The following is a 17067-nucleotide window of genomic DNA, read 5'->3' as shown; positions in this document are numbered from 1 at the left end:
GGCGCTTTATAAAACAATAATAATAAATAATAACAATAACTGAATAGTCTGTAAGTTCCTGAATCGGCTTTCATTGATCAACTGTCCCCTTAACATTGATGGTAGAATTAGTAAGCACCAATTTTCAGTTAACCTAGAAATATGTTTTCCTGTGAGAGAGATATAACTGCAGGCCAGGGTCTCATATGTAGGAAGTGATTTGCTTGTTGCCCATAGCAACCAGTAATATTTGTTTCTTTTAAAGAGAAACTCCGACCAAGAATCAAACTTAATCCCAATCAGTAGCTAATACCCCCTTTTACACGAGAAATCTATTCCTTTTCACAAACAGACCATCAGGGGGGCGCTGTATTGTGGTGAAACCCCTCCCACAAAAAGCTCTGAGTACCGAGGTACTTCTTGCAGTTTTCTGTCTGTGAACCTTGTTGCCTTGCGGGAAATAGCTGTTTACAGCTTTTTCCAACTGCCAAAACAGCATACAGCAGCTACATCACCTGCCAGCAGTAAAAATGTCACCATGTGATAAATGTCAGAATATAAATCAGAGATTTAAAAGATTTTACATTGGGCAAACACTGACTAAATCATTTATACATAATTATTGTAAAAATGAAGCACTTTTTTTATTACATTATTTTCACTGGAGTTCCTCTTTAACTGCAAATCAGCACTGTAAATGTAACAGCTGGAATCAAAGCTAGTGTTTCAAGAGAACAAAGTATCACATTGAGGAAGACAAGTACAAGCCAGAGAACCACATGGCAGCCTCAATATTCCTCTGACTTCAAGTTCCCTTTACAAAATAGTTGCTGAATGATAAAGCTACAAAGTTGCATGTACACCCTGGACCTAAAGCTATCTACATGTATGCAGGAGCTACAAATTAGACTTTATTTGGGTGGTACTTTTTTTATAAGGATTATTTTATTTTAGCTGCATTTTAAAGGGAGTAATAAGAAAAAATTAAGAAAAAAAAATTATTACTCAGGTTTCAGCCATTATAGTTTTAAAATAAAATGTGCTGCGATAGATAAAACCGACACATTTTATTTGCCCATTTGTCCCAGTTATTACAATATTTAAATTGTGTCCCTAGTACAATGTATCACTACAATATTTTAATCAAATTTCAAAAAACAAATTTGCACCAAAACAGCAGAATGAGAAAAACAACATCAGAAATCATCATGCTTTGCATAGCATCAGTGGAAAAATGCCCAGGCAGTTTTCTTCTGTGCAGCTAAAAATGAGGCTTGGATATGAAAAACAAAGTTCTCATGCTGTGAAACTGTTAAAGAAACACCAAGCCTTTTCAGAGCTGCTGAGTAGATATTTAGTCTGGAGGCTTACTTTAACTCACCACAATAGAATTAAAGGCAAAACATAACTCAGTATTAAGTCGGAAATCAGTATGAAATGCTGCCTGCATTTCTGCTTGCTACTCCATTCATTCTAATGAGCAGTGTGACTGCAGATGACATCACAGATAGCCACACATTGTGGCCCAAAGTATGGGCACATGTTATTAGTGTGAGCAACACCTAAAATATATATGTTGTACTCATATACATGTACAATTAAATAAAAAATGTTGTACATTTGCATGTTTGTTATCTCTTGTATTTTCCTGCAGACATTTATTTATTGTTTTTTCAAAAAAAAAACCAATATGGCTACACTTCCTATGTTGGCATGAGAGCATGCGCAACTGTAAATCCACTCATTCTTTTGTCACATGAACTATAAACTTTCCCTTGCTATCAAGATTTAACAATGTTAGGGGGTATTCACAGCTAACCATCATGGGAGGTTTAGTCGGGTACCCAACAGGAAGTTGGTGCAAGAGGCAACATCAACTCCTCCCTCCCACTCATTCAGAAATCCTGCTGCTAGGATTATGTAGTGGTGGAAATATGAAGATGTCATCAAGATATTCAAAACAGATATAAGCAAGTTTTATTGATGGAAAATTAATTCAAGTTAGCCTAACCAGAACAGGGCCAGGAATTTCTTAGATTTATAAATGTCTTGGATTAGATTATGTGGTTTTGTTTCATGCTAAACAGTTGATTACAACATATATAACATTAATGTAAATTTTCTAAGCATCTTCTCTGAGAACCCATCATCTGTACTCACACGACCTCACTGTCATTGTGTCTAAAGAAGCAAGGGCAATAATAAATGGTTAAACTGTAAACTTACTTTTTCTAAATCCTAGCTAAACTTCTCTGCTTCATGCTTAGTGAAGTCTAACATTTCTTAACTTAATAAACCATATTATTAATTAGAACTTAATTTTATTTCCTTCTTATCCCATAACAAAATTGGCTTATCACTAATAGAAAATACGCTAGTCTTGCAAAAGACGGAGTATACATTACAGTAAAATGAAATTAATAGACTTGCTAAAGCGGAGTGAAGGATTAATCCTTCCAAGCTTTGTATTTTGCAGAGCAACCAAAAAGATGTTCTTTGGTCAATGCTTTTGCTGCACAGCTATTATTCGAATGAATGTTCATTAAATTTTTCTGAAAGAAAATTGAAGCTCTGATCATTTTCCGTCATGAACAGGAAAAGTAATCTCTGTAGCTTGATGATCTGCAATCTGTGAAAATAAGTTAAGGCTAAAAGTAAATGAAACTTCTCTAAAGAAGATAAGAAAAAAAAACATTTCACAGATCCCACTTCAATTAGAAGGTTTTCAAAACAAACCAGAAATGAAAGGAAATCAATGTGTATGATTAAGTTTAAATCACTAGTCTGAAGAAAACTATAATTAATTACTCCGTAAGGTTTATTATTGTTGTCATGCTGATTTAGGTTTGGCTTGGATATATTCACTGTTTGTTTGGTTTAAGCGGAAAAGCTTGGCAGGGCGATCACATATAATGTACCGTATTTAAAATCCAAGTTGGTGAATACACACATAAATTACCCAACACAATTAATTACTGACACAGCACTTAATGGAATTATTGTTGTGCCCAGCTAAGCAAAAGAGAACCATTATCTGAGCCTCACAGACCTGGAAAAGCCTTCAGTGAGTAAAGTGATAGCAAAAACAGACAATTCCTAAACCGATTATACTGCAAAGCTGCTAAATTCTAAAATCGCAACGCATTTTCAGTCCCCTTAAGAACTAATGAGAAAATACAAAGTCAGCAGGCATTCTTAACAATATTATTATTTATGCTATTTTTACTCTTAATACTGTACTGTAAACTGGACATATAAATGCTATCTCCACCTTCACATACGGTGTACAACGTGCAGGAGTCCCAAATTCCAAGCAGTCAAATACCAGTTATAGATGAGGGTTATTATTATATATTATTGTTATTATAGTGCCAACATTTCCCATGGCCTTGTACAAATAAATAAATTAAAACTTATACAGAGGCACTCAAGCTCCATTTTGCAGCAAACTTTGGATCTGGGCTTCTGCCCACAAAACATGTGTGTGATGCAGTTAATAATAATACATAATACATTATTACAGTATATTTGGTGATGATATAAATAAGAACTGGATAACTATATATCTCATCAGCAGTTGTGATGCACAGTGTGGGCATGGCTGTACATGCAGCAGTTGAGTCCATGCCATGCAGACCACAAGCCACTGCCCACTCACCACAGTGAAGGAGAGGGGAGGAATCAGAATCAGAATCATTTTATTTTGCCAAGCATGACTGGGTCATGCCCGGAATTGTTTTTGGCACAAACATATAGCTCAGGAGGAAGGCATAGAAAACAGATACATAGATAGATAGCAGCGACAGCAGAGGCATCAATATACATCAAGTTAACATTGCAACACAATATCCATCCCAGTCCCCAGCGTGACACTGAGGTGACTGGCTGTTAGTCTTGTGGGCTGGTAGGTATGGCAGTTAGTCTTATGGGCTGGTAGGTACGGTCCGCTGATCAGCCATAGCGCAGCTGGCCCCGCGGCTTGTTGGGGCTTGATTTGTCGGTAGAACGTGGAGAGAATTTAGGAGGTTGACCGCCGAGGGGAAGAAAGAGTTCCTGTGTCTTGCGGTCTTTGTGGAGATGGCCTGTAGCCTCCAGTCCAATGACAGCAGGCTGAAGTAGCGGTGGCCTGGGTGTGAGAGATCATTGGCAATCCTCAGTGCCCTGGATTTCAGTCTTTTGTTGTGTAGGAGGGCAAGTGAGGGAAGGGGGCACCCAATGATCCTTTCCGCTGACCTGATGACCCTCTGTAGTTTGTCCCTGTCATAGGCGGTGGCACCGGCATACCAGACCAGGATGGAAGAGCAGCGGATCGACTCAATGGTGGCGGAGTAGAAGTTGGTAAGAATTACTTGAGTCTCTGCTGGGCTTTCCGTTGGGTGGCAATGATGTTGGGCTTCCAGCTGAGATCACTGGAGATGGTAGTACCCAGGAGCCGGGTACAGGGTACCCTGGCTACCTCAGAGCCATCAATATAAATTGGAGGTGGGGTGGGAGCAGACTTCCTGAAGTCAATGATTAGTTCAACGTTTTTTGCAGTGTTGACCACCAGCTTGTTCTCCTTGCTCCAGTGGCAAATTTTCTCCACCTGCTGACGGTACTCCTTGATGTTATCCTTTGTGACAAGGCCAATGATGGTGGTGTCATCTGCAAACTTGATGACCTTTAGGTGGTGGTGCCATCTGTGAACTTGAGGTGCATGCATTTTGTCGTGCACAGTGCCGTTGCATTATGTGTGCATTTTAACATGTGTTATGAAGTATGAAAAGTGTGACTGGTGTGTAGAGTCATTATTAAAGTTGCTAATTGCCTTCTTGCAGCAAAGAAAAGGCAAGTACTCTCTACTAATGCGTCCAATTTTTCCTATGCCTTTGGCACTGTCTATCATTTTCTGCTTCTCCAGACCCACATCCCCTGGAGGTTCTTTCACTGTTTTTACTCCAATTTTAACTCCTCCCCATGCCTGCTGTCATTTAGCTTGCCACAATGTTATTTCCTTGGACCCCTTATAATCACCATCTACCTTGGACAACTAACATGCTTATTTAGTTATCAGTTTTACCTTTTTGCTGATGACACCCACGTGTATATATCAGCCTATGACCTGTGTACACTATTAGCTTGAGTCTCTGACTGATTTTTCTGTATTAATTTATCCATTCTCCTCAAACTTAATATGAGTAAAAGGGAAATTGGGATTTTTGTGATCTTTCACCCATTTCTACTTGCCCCCCTACCTGTAGTCCACATACATGTAGAGAACACTCAATAACATCAGCTCCTAATGCCCATTGTCTGGACTGATATTTGGGTTTAAACTTTCATTCAAGCTTCATATGACCTCTTTAAAGTAAACCTCTGGACTAAAAATCTACTCAGCAGAACTGAAAAGGCTTGGTGTTTCTTTAACAGTTTCACAGCATCAGAACTTTGTTTTTCTTACCAAAGCATCATTTTTAGCTGCATTTTTAGCTAAGCTCTACCCATCAAAGAAAAAAAAGCCCCCTGATGCTGTGCAGAACATGATGGGATTTCCTATGTTGTTATTCACGTTGCCTAGCAACTGGGAGAGGTGCTCAGGACACAGGACAGTTGGAACTGTGTCTCATGCTCCCTGTCACCTCCTTTCAACCAAAAAGATGGCTGCCATCATGAAATCAAACATTTGCCTGTTCTTTCAAAACAGTGTGGGTAAGAGATTATATTACCTATCTATTTTAATTAACATAACTAATGTAACTTAATGACAGTATGTTTGTTTAGGCTGGAGTTCCTCTTTAACTACCTTCTGCTAGTTCAATCTCAGTATTTTACCTTAAACTCAACCCTTCTTCATACAAAAGGGTACTAAAATGCTTATGCATGTCCCAGTTATATCCTGTCTCAACTACTACACCAATTTATTCTGCAGCCTCCTAGAATCCAGACTTCTGATATCCCTACTGAACTCTGCTCCTCATCTTATCCACCTCTCCTCCCACTGCTCTCAGGGCACAGTATCAACAGTGCAACACTTTGATTGAACCATAGGTTATGCAGATTTTGCAGTGCATTGCCAAGCGGTATCACTTGCCAAGCGGTATCACTATCGCATTTACATCAATGGCACCACAACAATCTTTATAGATTGTTGCAGTAGTGGTGTGTCTGGAAAGGTGCACATGACTGAGGGGACTGGCGCAAGTGACGTCTGAAGTCACTTGTGTATGCGTTCAGGGGGCGGGGCAGGCAGATCTCCCTGTTGGCGATATCAGCCACAAGGACAAATCTGCATGCAGTGGTGTGATGTGATGCACTGCGATGGGCTATTCTGCCACACACAGATTGCACTACACCATATGTGAAAGAAGCCTAACCCTCTCTTAAAAAACTCTCCTTAACCCCCTTGCCGCTCCAATTGTGTCGGGAAGGGGGCGGCGCAGCACTTTTTTTTTTAAAATCATGTAGTGAGCCCAGGGTTCGCTACATGATAGCCGCTAAGCAGCGGCATCCCCCCACCCACTCCGATCGCCTCCGTTCTGTTCAGAACGGGATTTCCTGCTGGACTTCCCCGGTCGCCATGGCGACGGGGCGGGATGACGTCACCGACGTCATGGACGTCGGGACGTCAGAGGGAATCCCGATCCACCCCTCAGCGCTGCCTGGCACTGATTGGCTAGGCTGCGCAAGGGGGCTGGAGGGGGGGTGGGCGGCGCGGCGGGTAGCGGCGAATCGGCGGCGAGCGGCGGCGATTGTAATATGCACGCAGCTAGCAAAGTGCTAGCAAAGTGCAATAAAAAGAAAAAAATTCTGCAAATCGTCCCAGTGGGGCCTGAGAAATCCTCCTGCGCAGGTTACCCCGAGCTGAGCTCGGGATAACCGGCAAGGAGGTTAAGAGAAGGATCATCCACAAGACAACCTAGGCAGGTGCCTGGGGCCCAGTGGGTGTCAGGGGCCAAACTGCCACCTTCTCTGACCCTTCTCCCATCTTGAAACATAAGGAGGAGCCAAAGCTACTACCTTGCATAGGGTCCCATTTCATCTTAAATCAACTTTGACTCCATATATTTCCTCACTCATGTCCAGGCACCATCCAACCCACAACATTCTTTTTTCACATGAAACCCTCCTGTCCTCTAGTCTGGTCTCCTCCTCTGAATCTCACATTCAGGACGTCTTCATTTGGAATGAAACTCCAAAGAGAAAGAGACAAAACTAAACTTATAACAACCAAAATATATTAAAGGCTTATCTAAAATATCCTCTTTTGATTTAAAAGTAAAAATCAGTGTTTTCAGATTGGTTCTCAGCTTGGCAATGCCTCATCTTAACTCCATTTAAGGCCCCTTTTACACTAGCAAGTAATTCCTGCATTGTGTTACCCTATTTTGCCACAAGAGGTCGCAAAAGCAATGAAAGTCCATGGAGACTTTCACACTGATTGCCGTCCTTTGCAGTGTGCTGAAAGTATCCAAGCTGACGCAAGGGCAACATCTTGTTACCGCAAGCACCACACGGTGCTTGGGGTAGTGGTAGTCTATGGACGAGGCACAAAATGTAAATGATGAAACACAGTTCATGCACGGACCAACAGGAATCCCAGTGACATACTTCCTGTGCAGCAAGAAGTACATCACTGCATTGGGGTGGGATATGGCAGGAGCATCGCATCCCCACCGCAACACAAAAAAAGATGTAAAATCGGCCTAAGGCAACAACCACTGGGAAACACTTTCCAGTTTGTTCACTTTCCCTTTATGTGAATATAGCACATAAGCATTTCACAATCCATGTGCCAAAAATGAGTAACAAAGGCTTTTGCCTCTGCAGCTAATTACACCTGCAGCAAAGTGCAAATTGAACAATCTCATTACAACTGTACTCCTAGCAGAGTTATGTTGTCAAAGTTGCAAAAATTAGTCTACTGTGAGTTTTGTAAATTATTAGCTGCTTGCAGCTTGAAAATTAAAAAAGCTAAGAAAAAAACTAACAACAGTAAATTATGAAAATATCTGTACACATGTCCCTTTAATACACCATCAAACTAGGCTTCTTTCAATTAAAGGACACCTGAACCGTGAAAAAAATTGATTTTTACTTACCTGAAATTCCTTCCAGCAACCCTGTACTATAGGGTGCTGAATGAAGCCCCAGGTAAATAAGAATTCAACTTTTTTTTCATGGTTCAGGTATGCTTTAAATCTACACATAGCTGGAATAAAGCAATTTCAAAAGGGTTACTTTAGTTCTTACCTATTTCAGGAGGGAGATGTGTTATTTTATTCTGTGACATATCCAAAACGTTCAGATCTTGAAATGTTTGTATGTATTCTGGAATGACTTGAATTCTTGTTTGGTGAATATGCCATTCTTTCAGGTGAGTTTGTTCTTTGAGGGAATCTGGGAGTTCCTTGGGGAAAAATACAAGTATTACAGCTCCAATTTTAGGAACAACGAGGCAGGAATAGCTGCTCTCTCTCACACCAGAAATAAAGGCATTTTCGAAGCATCAAATAATAAAAAAGCTTTTAAATTTAAACTGCTCTATTTTTTAAAGTGTCACTCTCATAAAATGAAATAAATAAATAGAAATATCTGTAGGGAGAAAACATTAGGCCACACATGCTGTTCCTGTTATCTTTACAGCTTCCCTCTGGATTCAGGATGCAGCTTTGCAGCGTTGTTGACCAAAGACATTTGCTCTGTGACCTGGGGAACCTATGCCACTGGTGCATGCGGTTTTGAGAACAGTGGCTCTGTGATTGGCCTCAATTCACTAAGCTTATCTCCTGTCTTTAATAACGTTTCTAGAGTTGTTACCATGGTGATAAGGCATGCAGTATTCAGGAAACATTTTACCTCAGGAAAACCTAAAGTAAACTCTTCTGTCTTTAAATTAACTCTCCAATCCTTAAAATAACTCCAGAGTTAAAGACAGGCTGTTTGTTAACTGCGTGTGAAAATAACTACAGAGGAGGTAACTTAAGGAATGAAGAGATAAGATAACTCTCTCACTGCGTGGAGGTAAGTTTACTCTTGCCTTATTATCTCCAGCATGATCTTAGTGAATTGAGGCCATAGGCCTCAATTCACTAAGATCATGCTGGAGATAATAAGGCAAGAGAAAACTTACCTCCACACAAGAGAGGGTTATCTTATCTCTTCATTCCTTAAGCTACCTCCACTGTAGTTAAGTTACCTCCTCTGTAGTTATTTCACCTCCTCTGTAGTTAATTTACCTCCTCTGTAGTTATTTCCACACGCAGTTAATAAACAGCCTGTCTTTAACTCTGGAGTTATTTTAAGGATTGAAGAGTTAACTTAAAGACAGAAGAGTTAACTTTAGGTTTGCCTGAGGTAAAATGTTTCCTGAATAAGACATGCCTCATCACCATGGTGATAACTCTAGAAACGTTATTAAAGACAGGAGATAAGCTTAGTGAATTGAGGCCAATAATGTCTCACCTATTCAATCCCACAGCTCCAATGACTAGAAGAGCCAAAATATTGTGGCCAGATGAGAAAAATATGCTGCTGGATTAAGAAGACCTGTCAGTTAGCAGGTCAAATCTCAGTCTAAGAAGAGGAGCTGGGGTGAGAAGAGGTACAGCAAGGAATTAGGTGAGTATAACATTTGCTATCTACAGTAATTTTTGTATATATATACTGTTGGAAGCTATGTTAAAATACACACATTTTAGATCTAATTTAATGCTTGTGATGCCTCTACAAATCCTAATTTACCTGATCAATTAAACCTACCTACCAGTTTAGGTGTTAGGATTTTCTGTTAAACATATTGGTGATAGTGAACAATTTCTATTGCTTTTGGCAGTTTAAAGACTACTATCATGAGAATCATTGGCAATATCCTGATCTGAGTGATTTATATCTTATTACCAGCATAGAGCAGCTAAAAAACTTTGCACTTATTTTGTCATTTTGCATGTTAAAATCAAATGCTTCTTCTACATAATACATGACTATTTAAATCAGGAAGAAAGAATGTTGGGACTTTAAGCAAGCATTGGGCATGTAGAAATATTTCTGCACATCACTACTTTTGCTAACTGCATCAAGCAAAAAAACTTTTGCCTGATGATCAGCTTCTGAAGCTATCACTGGTGCTAATAATAGTTGGAATTGCATCCGGCCAATATATGTCAAAAACCCACGTACACGGAAAATGCGCGCCTGTGATATTTGGGCACCAGGGGCACCAGCTAGTAGAAAATCAGTAAAATTACTGATGTTCTACTATTGTGAAATGATAATTTCCGATAGTAAAATCCATTTTGCAGATATGTTACTATCACTAAACAACACTTTTTCTCACAGAGAGGCCGTCCCTCTACCGATGCCTAATCCTAACCAAACCCCTACACCTGCCAATATATCTAACTCATGCCAACCCCCCACCGATGCCTTACCCTAATGACACATCCCCCCAAGGAGATGCCTAACCCTAATCAGAATTCACTATTTTATAGGGGGCCTCCAGTGCCCAGGTTTCCCTGTTTAGCCGAAATTTGTATGGGCGTGTATGGCTGCCCAAACTTGCCTGACACCTCCAGTTCCTAAATTTCCTGCCCACCAAAACCCCACCTGTAATTCTGGTCATCTAGTTCTGTAATTCAGAAAGCCCAGTAACACAGATAATCAAATGCTCTGCTCCCAATCCATTTGCTAATTGGGCAATATAGATAAAAAGATAAACATTCAACATTCTGGTTATTCCTTCTGTGCACAATCTCACACTATTATGGTGGCCATACATGGTACAATTTTTTCATACAATCTTACTATTTCTATGTAATATAAGGGAACTGCCTAAATTATCCTTTCAGTATATTCACTTAATTTGCCCTTATACTACATAGAAATGGTAAGATTGTATGAAAAAATTGTACCATGTATGGCCACCATTAGACTGATAACTCTGTGCAAGACAACAGAACCAGTACAATCCTTCCATATAAGCCTGTGAAGTGCAGCTGTGCCTGCCTGTAGTATTACTTGAATTGGTGCCATCACAAAATATCAGCTTCTTATAGTTGTTTAGTGATACAAATGCATTACCTGTTCTTTATTGAGCACATTACTGTTTCACATATTGATTTTTTATACTTGACTTTTGTTAGAGTCCAGATTTCAGGTTAACATGGTACTTAGAAATCATGAAATAATAAAAGAAATATGAGAAAGGTTTTTACAGTAAATGTATTTAATGTAAACCATCACAGTAAGCTGCACTTTAAAGTGCACATGTCCTCATGTCCTGAAGGATGCCTCCTTGGCATCTAAAAATGTCAGTTCCCTGGCTGTTATATTAATCATCTGACTTTAATGGTTTCTGAATCACTCTCAAGTAAATATTATGCATAAGTATGCAGATCAGGAGAATCAGGAAAGTCAGAATACCTACCTGTTCTGTTCTGTATAAATGTTCAATGTTAGCAATTTAGAATATACTATAGCCCCAGCCCAGGATCAGTATTATACCCAGGGAAACAGCAATTTTATAAGGCGACTAAGATGGCATCCTTCCTTTTTCTTTTAAAGAAAAAAAAAACTTATGATAATGCATAACAATACAGTATATAGTTATAACTTACAATAATGCGTGCATAGCATATCCATAAATACTCAGGAACTAATCATTAGGTAAGGGTGAAATGTTTGCATTATCCTACCACTGCATCTCTGGGTTACCAGTCTGCTACATGTTCTGCCAGGCCATTATCAGCTGAGGTGTAAGTGGCTTCATCCGATCCTTGACAAGTGTAAGAAAAGATTTTGGGATGATTTAGAGGGCCATGTAACATAAAAATATTTATTGATAAACTGAATACAATGCTTTCAAAAACTATGGTCTGACCTTACAACGACCCAAACTGGAGGGAGGTTTGGCTCTTGTGGGCTTCTTCATACAGTATATTACTTGGCTGGGAAACTCAGGTATATAGCTTCCTGGTTCTCTAAAGATACCCTCTCAAAGTCAGAGAGACGTCTCGAGTGGATCCTTTGCTGGGATTCCTAGCGGATAAACCCTTTTCAATTTTGGGCTAAAGTCCTGTCCATAAATGGTGTCATATGGGCTGGATTGTAGGTGGTGGTCTTCAATGGTAGTGTGCAAATTGGAGGACATAGTGGTTAATAACATTCTTAAAGAGAACCTGAACTGCAAATAAAAAGTCAAAATAACCATACATAGGTCATACTTACCTCCTTTGTAGTCTACTCCTCAATCTCTTTCTCTTCTCCTGCATCCCTTTTGTCCACTGTGATCAATGGAATTTTCCATCCTCCATTTTAAAAATGGTCATTACTTCATAACAGCTTGAGCCATAGGGAAGCATGGGCATGTTTGAGGACATGCATAGTACTTTTCATATGCCCAGGACAGGTTTCTATCTCTATTTACAGCTGAGGAATGCCCTTAAGACACAGTTTGATGGTGGAGGGTGGTCATTTTCTAAATACCTCTTGATTGGTGTATTCAGGATGTAGGGGCCATCAGGCCTAATCTCAGCTCTCTATACCTATATCTTAGATTATAAAAACAATACTAACACCCCTTACGGTATGGATAAGTAGTTGTGCTGAAATCCTGAGCTTTCTGTGGAAAACTGGGACGGGATATGTGACTTTCCCCCTCAGGTTTCTGTTGCAGTTAATAATCACCTAAAAAACTCTATCTGCTACTTCAAGTTTATCTTACCCTCAAATTTTAGGTTGGGTAGACCTCAGTGTGACTTCTGCCCTAGATGCCACAGATTACTGGCATATGATTTGGCAGTTCCCCCGTTTTAATCAATTCTCGGATGCCCCCTTCATCACTGTTTCTGAGATAATAGCTATTAGAATCCCCCCCCCCCTTTTCAGGTCACATTATTGGGAATTGTGGATGAAGAATCACGGACAAAACAACATAGACTGCTTATTGGGAAGGCCAGTTTTTTTCTAAATAAAGTTATTGTGTTAAATGAGGTGAGCTCCAAGCTCCACAAGTAAGAGTTTAGTAAAAAGCTCATGACTAGGAATCTTTCCTTGGAAAATATAACATTTAAAAAATTCTTTTTTTAATTTTTATTTGAGATCCATGGTTGGAAAGTCCACTTATGGTGTCCTGTAACGTTTGCAGGTTTCTATCTCCATGGTCAGATCACAAGATGCGCACTGACACAGCGGAAATCCTCCACAAACGTGTAATTTGGAGAACCCAGGTTAGGTGCAATGCACCGGTAGAGAGCAATTCCCACCAGCAGATGGAGCTGTGGAGTGCAGACGAGCACAGCCTCTGCACGGCCACAGATGTCAGATGGGAATTGTACAGATAAGGCAAAGTAGGGCACGATAGCCCTCTAAGAGAGAGCACAGAGACAGACTAAATGTGTGTTCCCCAATCTAGTCGCCACCCAGTGACGGTGAACACACATCCGCAGAAACAAAAGCGGAAACGCAATCGCAGGAGAGAGGCGATTGCCAGAAGTGACACAAGGCTGAACAGAACAGAGCACAAGAGTAGCAAAGGCACAGCAAACAACAATGAGAAGATAAGGAAAATAACAAACGCTAGCTAAATGTGAACACCACACTCATTCGCAACAGCAAACGTGTTTCTGTACGATCACCGCGCAATAAGCACCCAGTGATAAGCGTGCCACCCTAACTAACCACAAGTAATAAAATGAACACAAATAGACTGAGACAGACAGAATGAATGCTTGCGAAAGCAAGCGATCAACACAGACAAACAGGTTGCATAGATGCTTGCTAATGCCTCACACCAGGCAACAGCAGGCGTAAACACAGGACAAGACAGACAGACAGACAGACAGGTGAGGCTGCCAGTAGCAACCGCTGCTCTGGCTAGCACCCCTAAGGCAGAGATACAGAAGGAGGAACTGCCACTACCACTAGGGCAAGTGCGATTCAGACAGATAAACAGAAGGGCTACCAGTAGCAACCGCTGCTTTGGTTAACAATCCAAAGGCTGAGATACAGAAGGAGGCACTGCCACTACCACTAGGGCAAGTGCGATTCAGACAGATGGAGCAGCCAGCAGCAACCGCAGCTCTGGCCTACACTCCCAGACAGACAGAACGATTCCCTGTCGACCACCGCTGGCGACAAGGCAATCGAGACACAGAAGGAAGCACTGCCACTACCATTAGGGCTAATGCAATCCAGACAGATAAACAGAAGGGCTACCAGTAGCAACCGCTGCTCTGGTTAACACCCCAAAGGCTGAGATACAGAAGGAGGCACTGCCACTACCACTAGGGCAAGTGCGATCCAGACAGATGGAGCAGCCAGCAGCAACCGCAGCTCTGGCCTACACTCCCAGACAGACAGAACTATTTTCTGTCAACCGCCGCTGGCGACAGGACAATCGCAGCAGATAGACAACACAGGCAAAACAGATAATGCAACCTAACTGCACTAGAGGAGCTGCCTAGTGCAGTCCCAAAGAATTACTCTAAAGTAAACTTTAACAAACAAACAAACAGGGCTGATACTCTAGGAGAGTTCATCAGTAACAAACCATGAAGATGATCAGCTAAGGATTCTGGGAGAACATGGTATTTATACTGCCAGCCTTCAAAGGAGGCAGGTAGGCAATTTGCATAACGAATGTATGCAAATTCCCCAGCAGCAGAACAGGTCTGAAACTTGCAAAGCAAAGACAGGTCTTTTTTCCAGAGACCTGCAGCCCTCAGACTTAAGGAATGGTCAAACAGCTGTCTGTCTGTGCAGACAGCTGAGCGGATCATTACATGTCCACCTCCTAGACAAGGAAAGCTTTACTTTGTACAACGTCAACAATTATAGCTTTCTAGCTACTCCTTATTTTACTTTTTTATTATTATTATTGATTTATATAGCGACAGCATCTTCCGTGGTGCTGTACAACTGTATACAGGGTACAACAATACAAATTCAATACAATTCTTGGTGACAATGATATCGGTGAGACATTTCAGATGTTGGAATGTTGTACTGTTCAGCTGGTTGATATGTTTATATCATAGTTTATGTAATGCTAAATGACAATCTGGTGTGGAGGTCAACTCTGCAGCTGTTGTAACTTGACTTTTCAAACTGTCTGAATATTATATATTGTTGTATTACAATACTGGCTGTTCTATACACTTTGGGTGTTAGATTTAGATTTGAAAGTAATTGTCAAACAATTATCTCATTTCTTGTTAAATAAAACAAGTTTAAAAATAAATTATGCTCTGGATTTTTTAAAACCAAAAGTCTGGTCTAGTTGCTGCAAGATACCAATATTTGAATAGCCTTTGATGTCACCTCTTTAAAATGATGACACTTATAGCTGTAATCTGATACTAAAACACTCCTAAAGCCGCATCTACACGCGTAGATGCGGCCGCGATGCTCCTTATCAATCGAGCCGCTGATGCGGCTCGATTGATAAGATCCGACAGGACGGATCTCCGCACCGCCGATTCCCTGCTCGATCCCCGCGAGGGGACAATGGCAGGGAATCGTGCGGGAGATAAGCGGCGCCGGCGGGGACGAGCGGGCACGAGCGGGGAATCGAATGCGGCGCACGCGCGGCGAGCGGGGACGCGGCGGGCACGCGGAAGAGGCGATCCGGCGGCTAATCGAGCCGCCCGATCGCTACAATGTCCCATGGTGTAGATGGGGCTTAACACTCCTCTGTAAAAAATAAGGCACTACAATACTGAGTCTAGAAAACTTGACTGCAAAAAGCCAAATGAGCACTGTAGGGTAAGTCAATTAACAAATGAGCCATATGTGACATCATTTTCACTGTGACAAGTGGTAGAATAGATTTTCAGGGGGTTTTAAAGCTGAGGCCCCTGTCATGCGGGAAAAAAATATACAGACAATTTGAAGCAAAAGCAATAAAAATGTCATAATCATACACCATACATCAAAATAAATTATCTGTAAAAAGGTAAAGTAAAGGAACAGAATTTAGACACTTAAATAAATAAATTAATTTAATTATTGAGCATAAATTATTACCTTAAGGATTCTGCTTTTTAAATATATATGGCATACGGTTATATCCCTGTCATTTTTGCTAGTAAGGGCTTTTAAATATTGATACAGTACATGGAGAAGAAAGTACACATAACAGAGGAATATAACCTTATTTCAGAAAGTAGTAGCAACATAATTTAAGTGTTTTAATGAACAGGTCAAATAGTTGCATACAAATAGTAACACTTATCTAGTGAGTGTTATTTAACTGTAGAATATTTATGCAACGGGGTAAATGGTAATAGCAGGTTAAGGTCATACAAAGCTGTATGGTTTCTATAAGTAGGTTATTACAAGTTACATACTTATTCAAAACAGAGTATTTTATATTCAATATATTCACACAGAGAAAAAATGTATTCATCCTTCAAGAATGGTTTGCTCATGTAATTTCATGTTTGCCAAAAGTGTGAAACAATTTGAGAAGCAGCAGAGAAACATATTGCTCAGAGGAAACCCCATTTAAAAACCAAGAGAATATCCAAACTCCAAACAAATAGTGTCCTGGCCTTGACTTAAAGGGACTGTGAGCAGAACCATAAAATGGGCAAATGAACTTACCCGGGGCTTCCTCCAGCCCCTCGTAGTCAGTGAAGTCCCTTGACGTCCTCTGGGTTCCTTCTGTTCTCACCCAGTGGCGACTTTGGCCAAAGTCGTGAGCCACTGCACACTCCATAAGCATTCTGCGCATGTTTTGTTTATTCTTTCAAGAACTGCACGTGCACAGAAAGCTTACGGCGATGGGCGTGTTAGCGGGAGCCTCTTTAATAAGGCTGCTGGGGGCAAAATGGAGGAAGCTGAGGGACCTCACCGACTACAAGGGGCTGGAGGAAGCCCCAGCCCCAGGTAAGTTAATTTGCCCTTTTTATGGTCCTGCTCAGGGTCCCTGTAAACTAGGGACTCTAGAAATGCAAGGTGGGAGTGCTACCTACTAAACCACCATGTTTCCCACTGTTCCCACTGTATAGAACAATTTTCCATGTCAAATGCTAAGAAAAAATGGTTCTTATTTTCTTACTATATGAAGAAGTAGTTTAATCATGTTAAACTATAATTTTTTTTAAAGAATTT

General features: G+C 40.7%; 1 protein-coding gene across 1 annotated transcript in view; it reads right to left on the bottom strand.

Annotated features, from left to right (window-relative positions):
• LRRC2 (leucine rich repeat containing 2) overlaps nucleotides 1–17067 on the bottom strand; it is a 351879-nt gene that overhangs the window by 148643 nt on the left and 186169 nt on the right. Inside the window, exon 4 of the mRNA XM_068271441.1 lies at nucleotides 8209–8365. Within this exon, the coding sequence (XP_068127542.1) occupies nucleotides 8209–8365 (157 nt within the window). The remainder of the gene's footprint in view (nucleotides 1–8208; nucleotides 8366–17067) is intronic.

The sequence above is a fragment of the Hyperolius riggenbachi genome, chromosome 1 (assembly GCF_040937935.1).
Source record: "Hyperolius riggenbachi isolate aHypRig1 chromosome 1, aHypRig1.pri, whole genome shotgun sequence".
Classification (NCBI taxonomy): Eukaryota; Metazoa; Chordata; class Amphibia; order Anura; family Hyperoliidae; genus Hyperolius; species Hyperolius riggenbachi.
The sequence above is the reverse complement of the archived record's forward strand: the minus strand, read 5'-3'. Positions and strand labels throughout refer to the sequence as shown.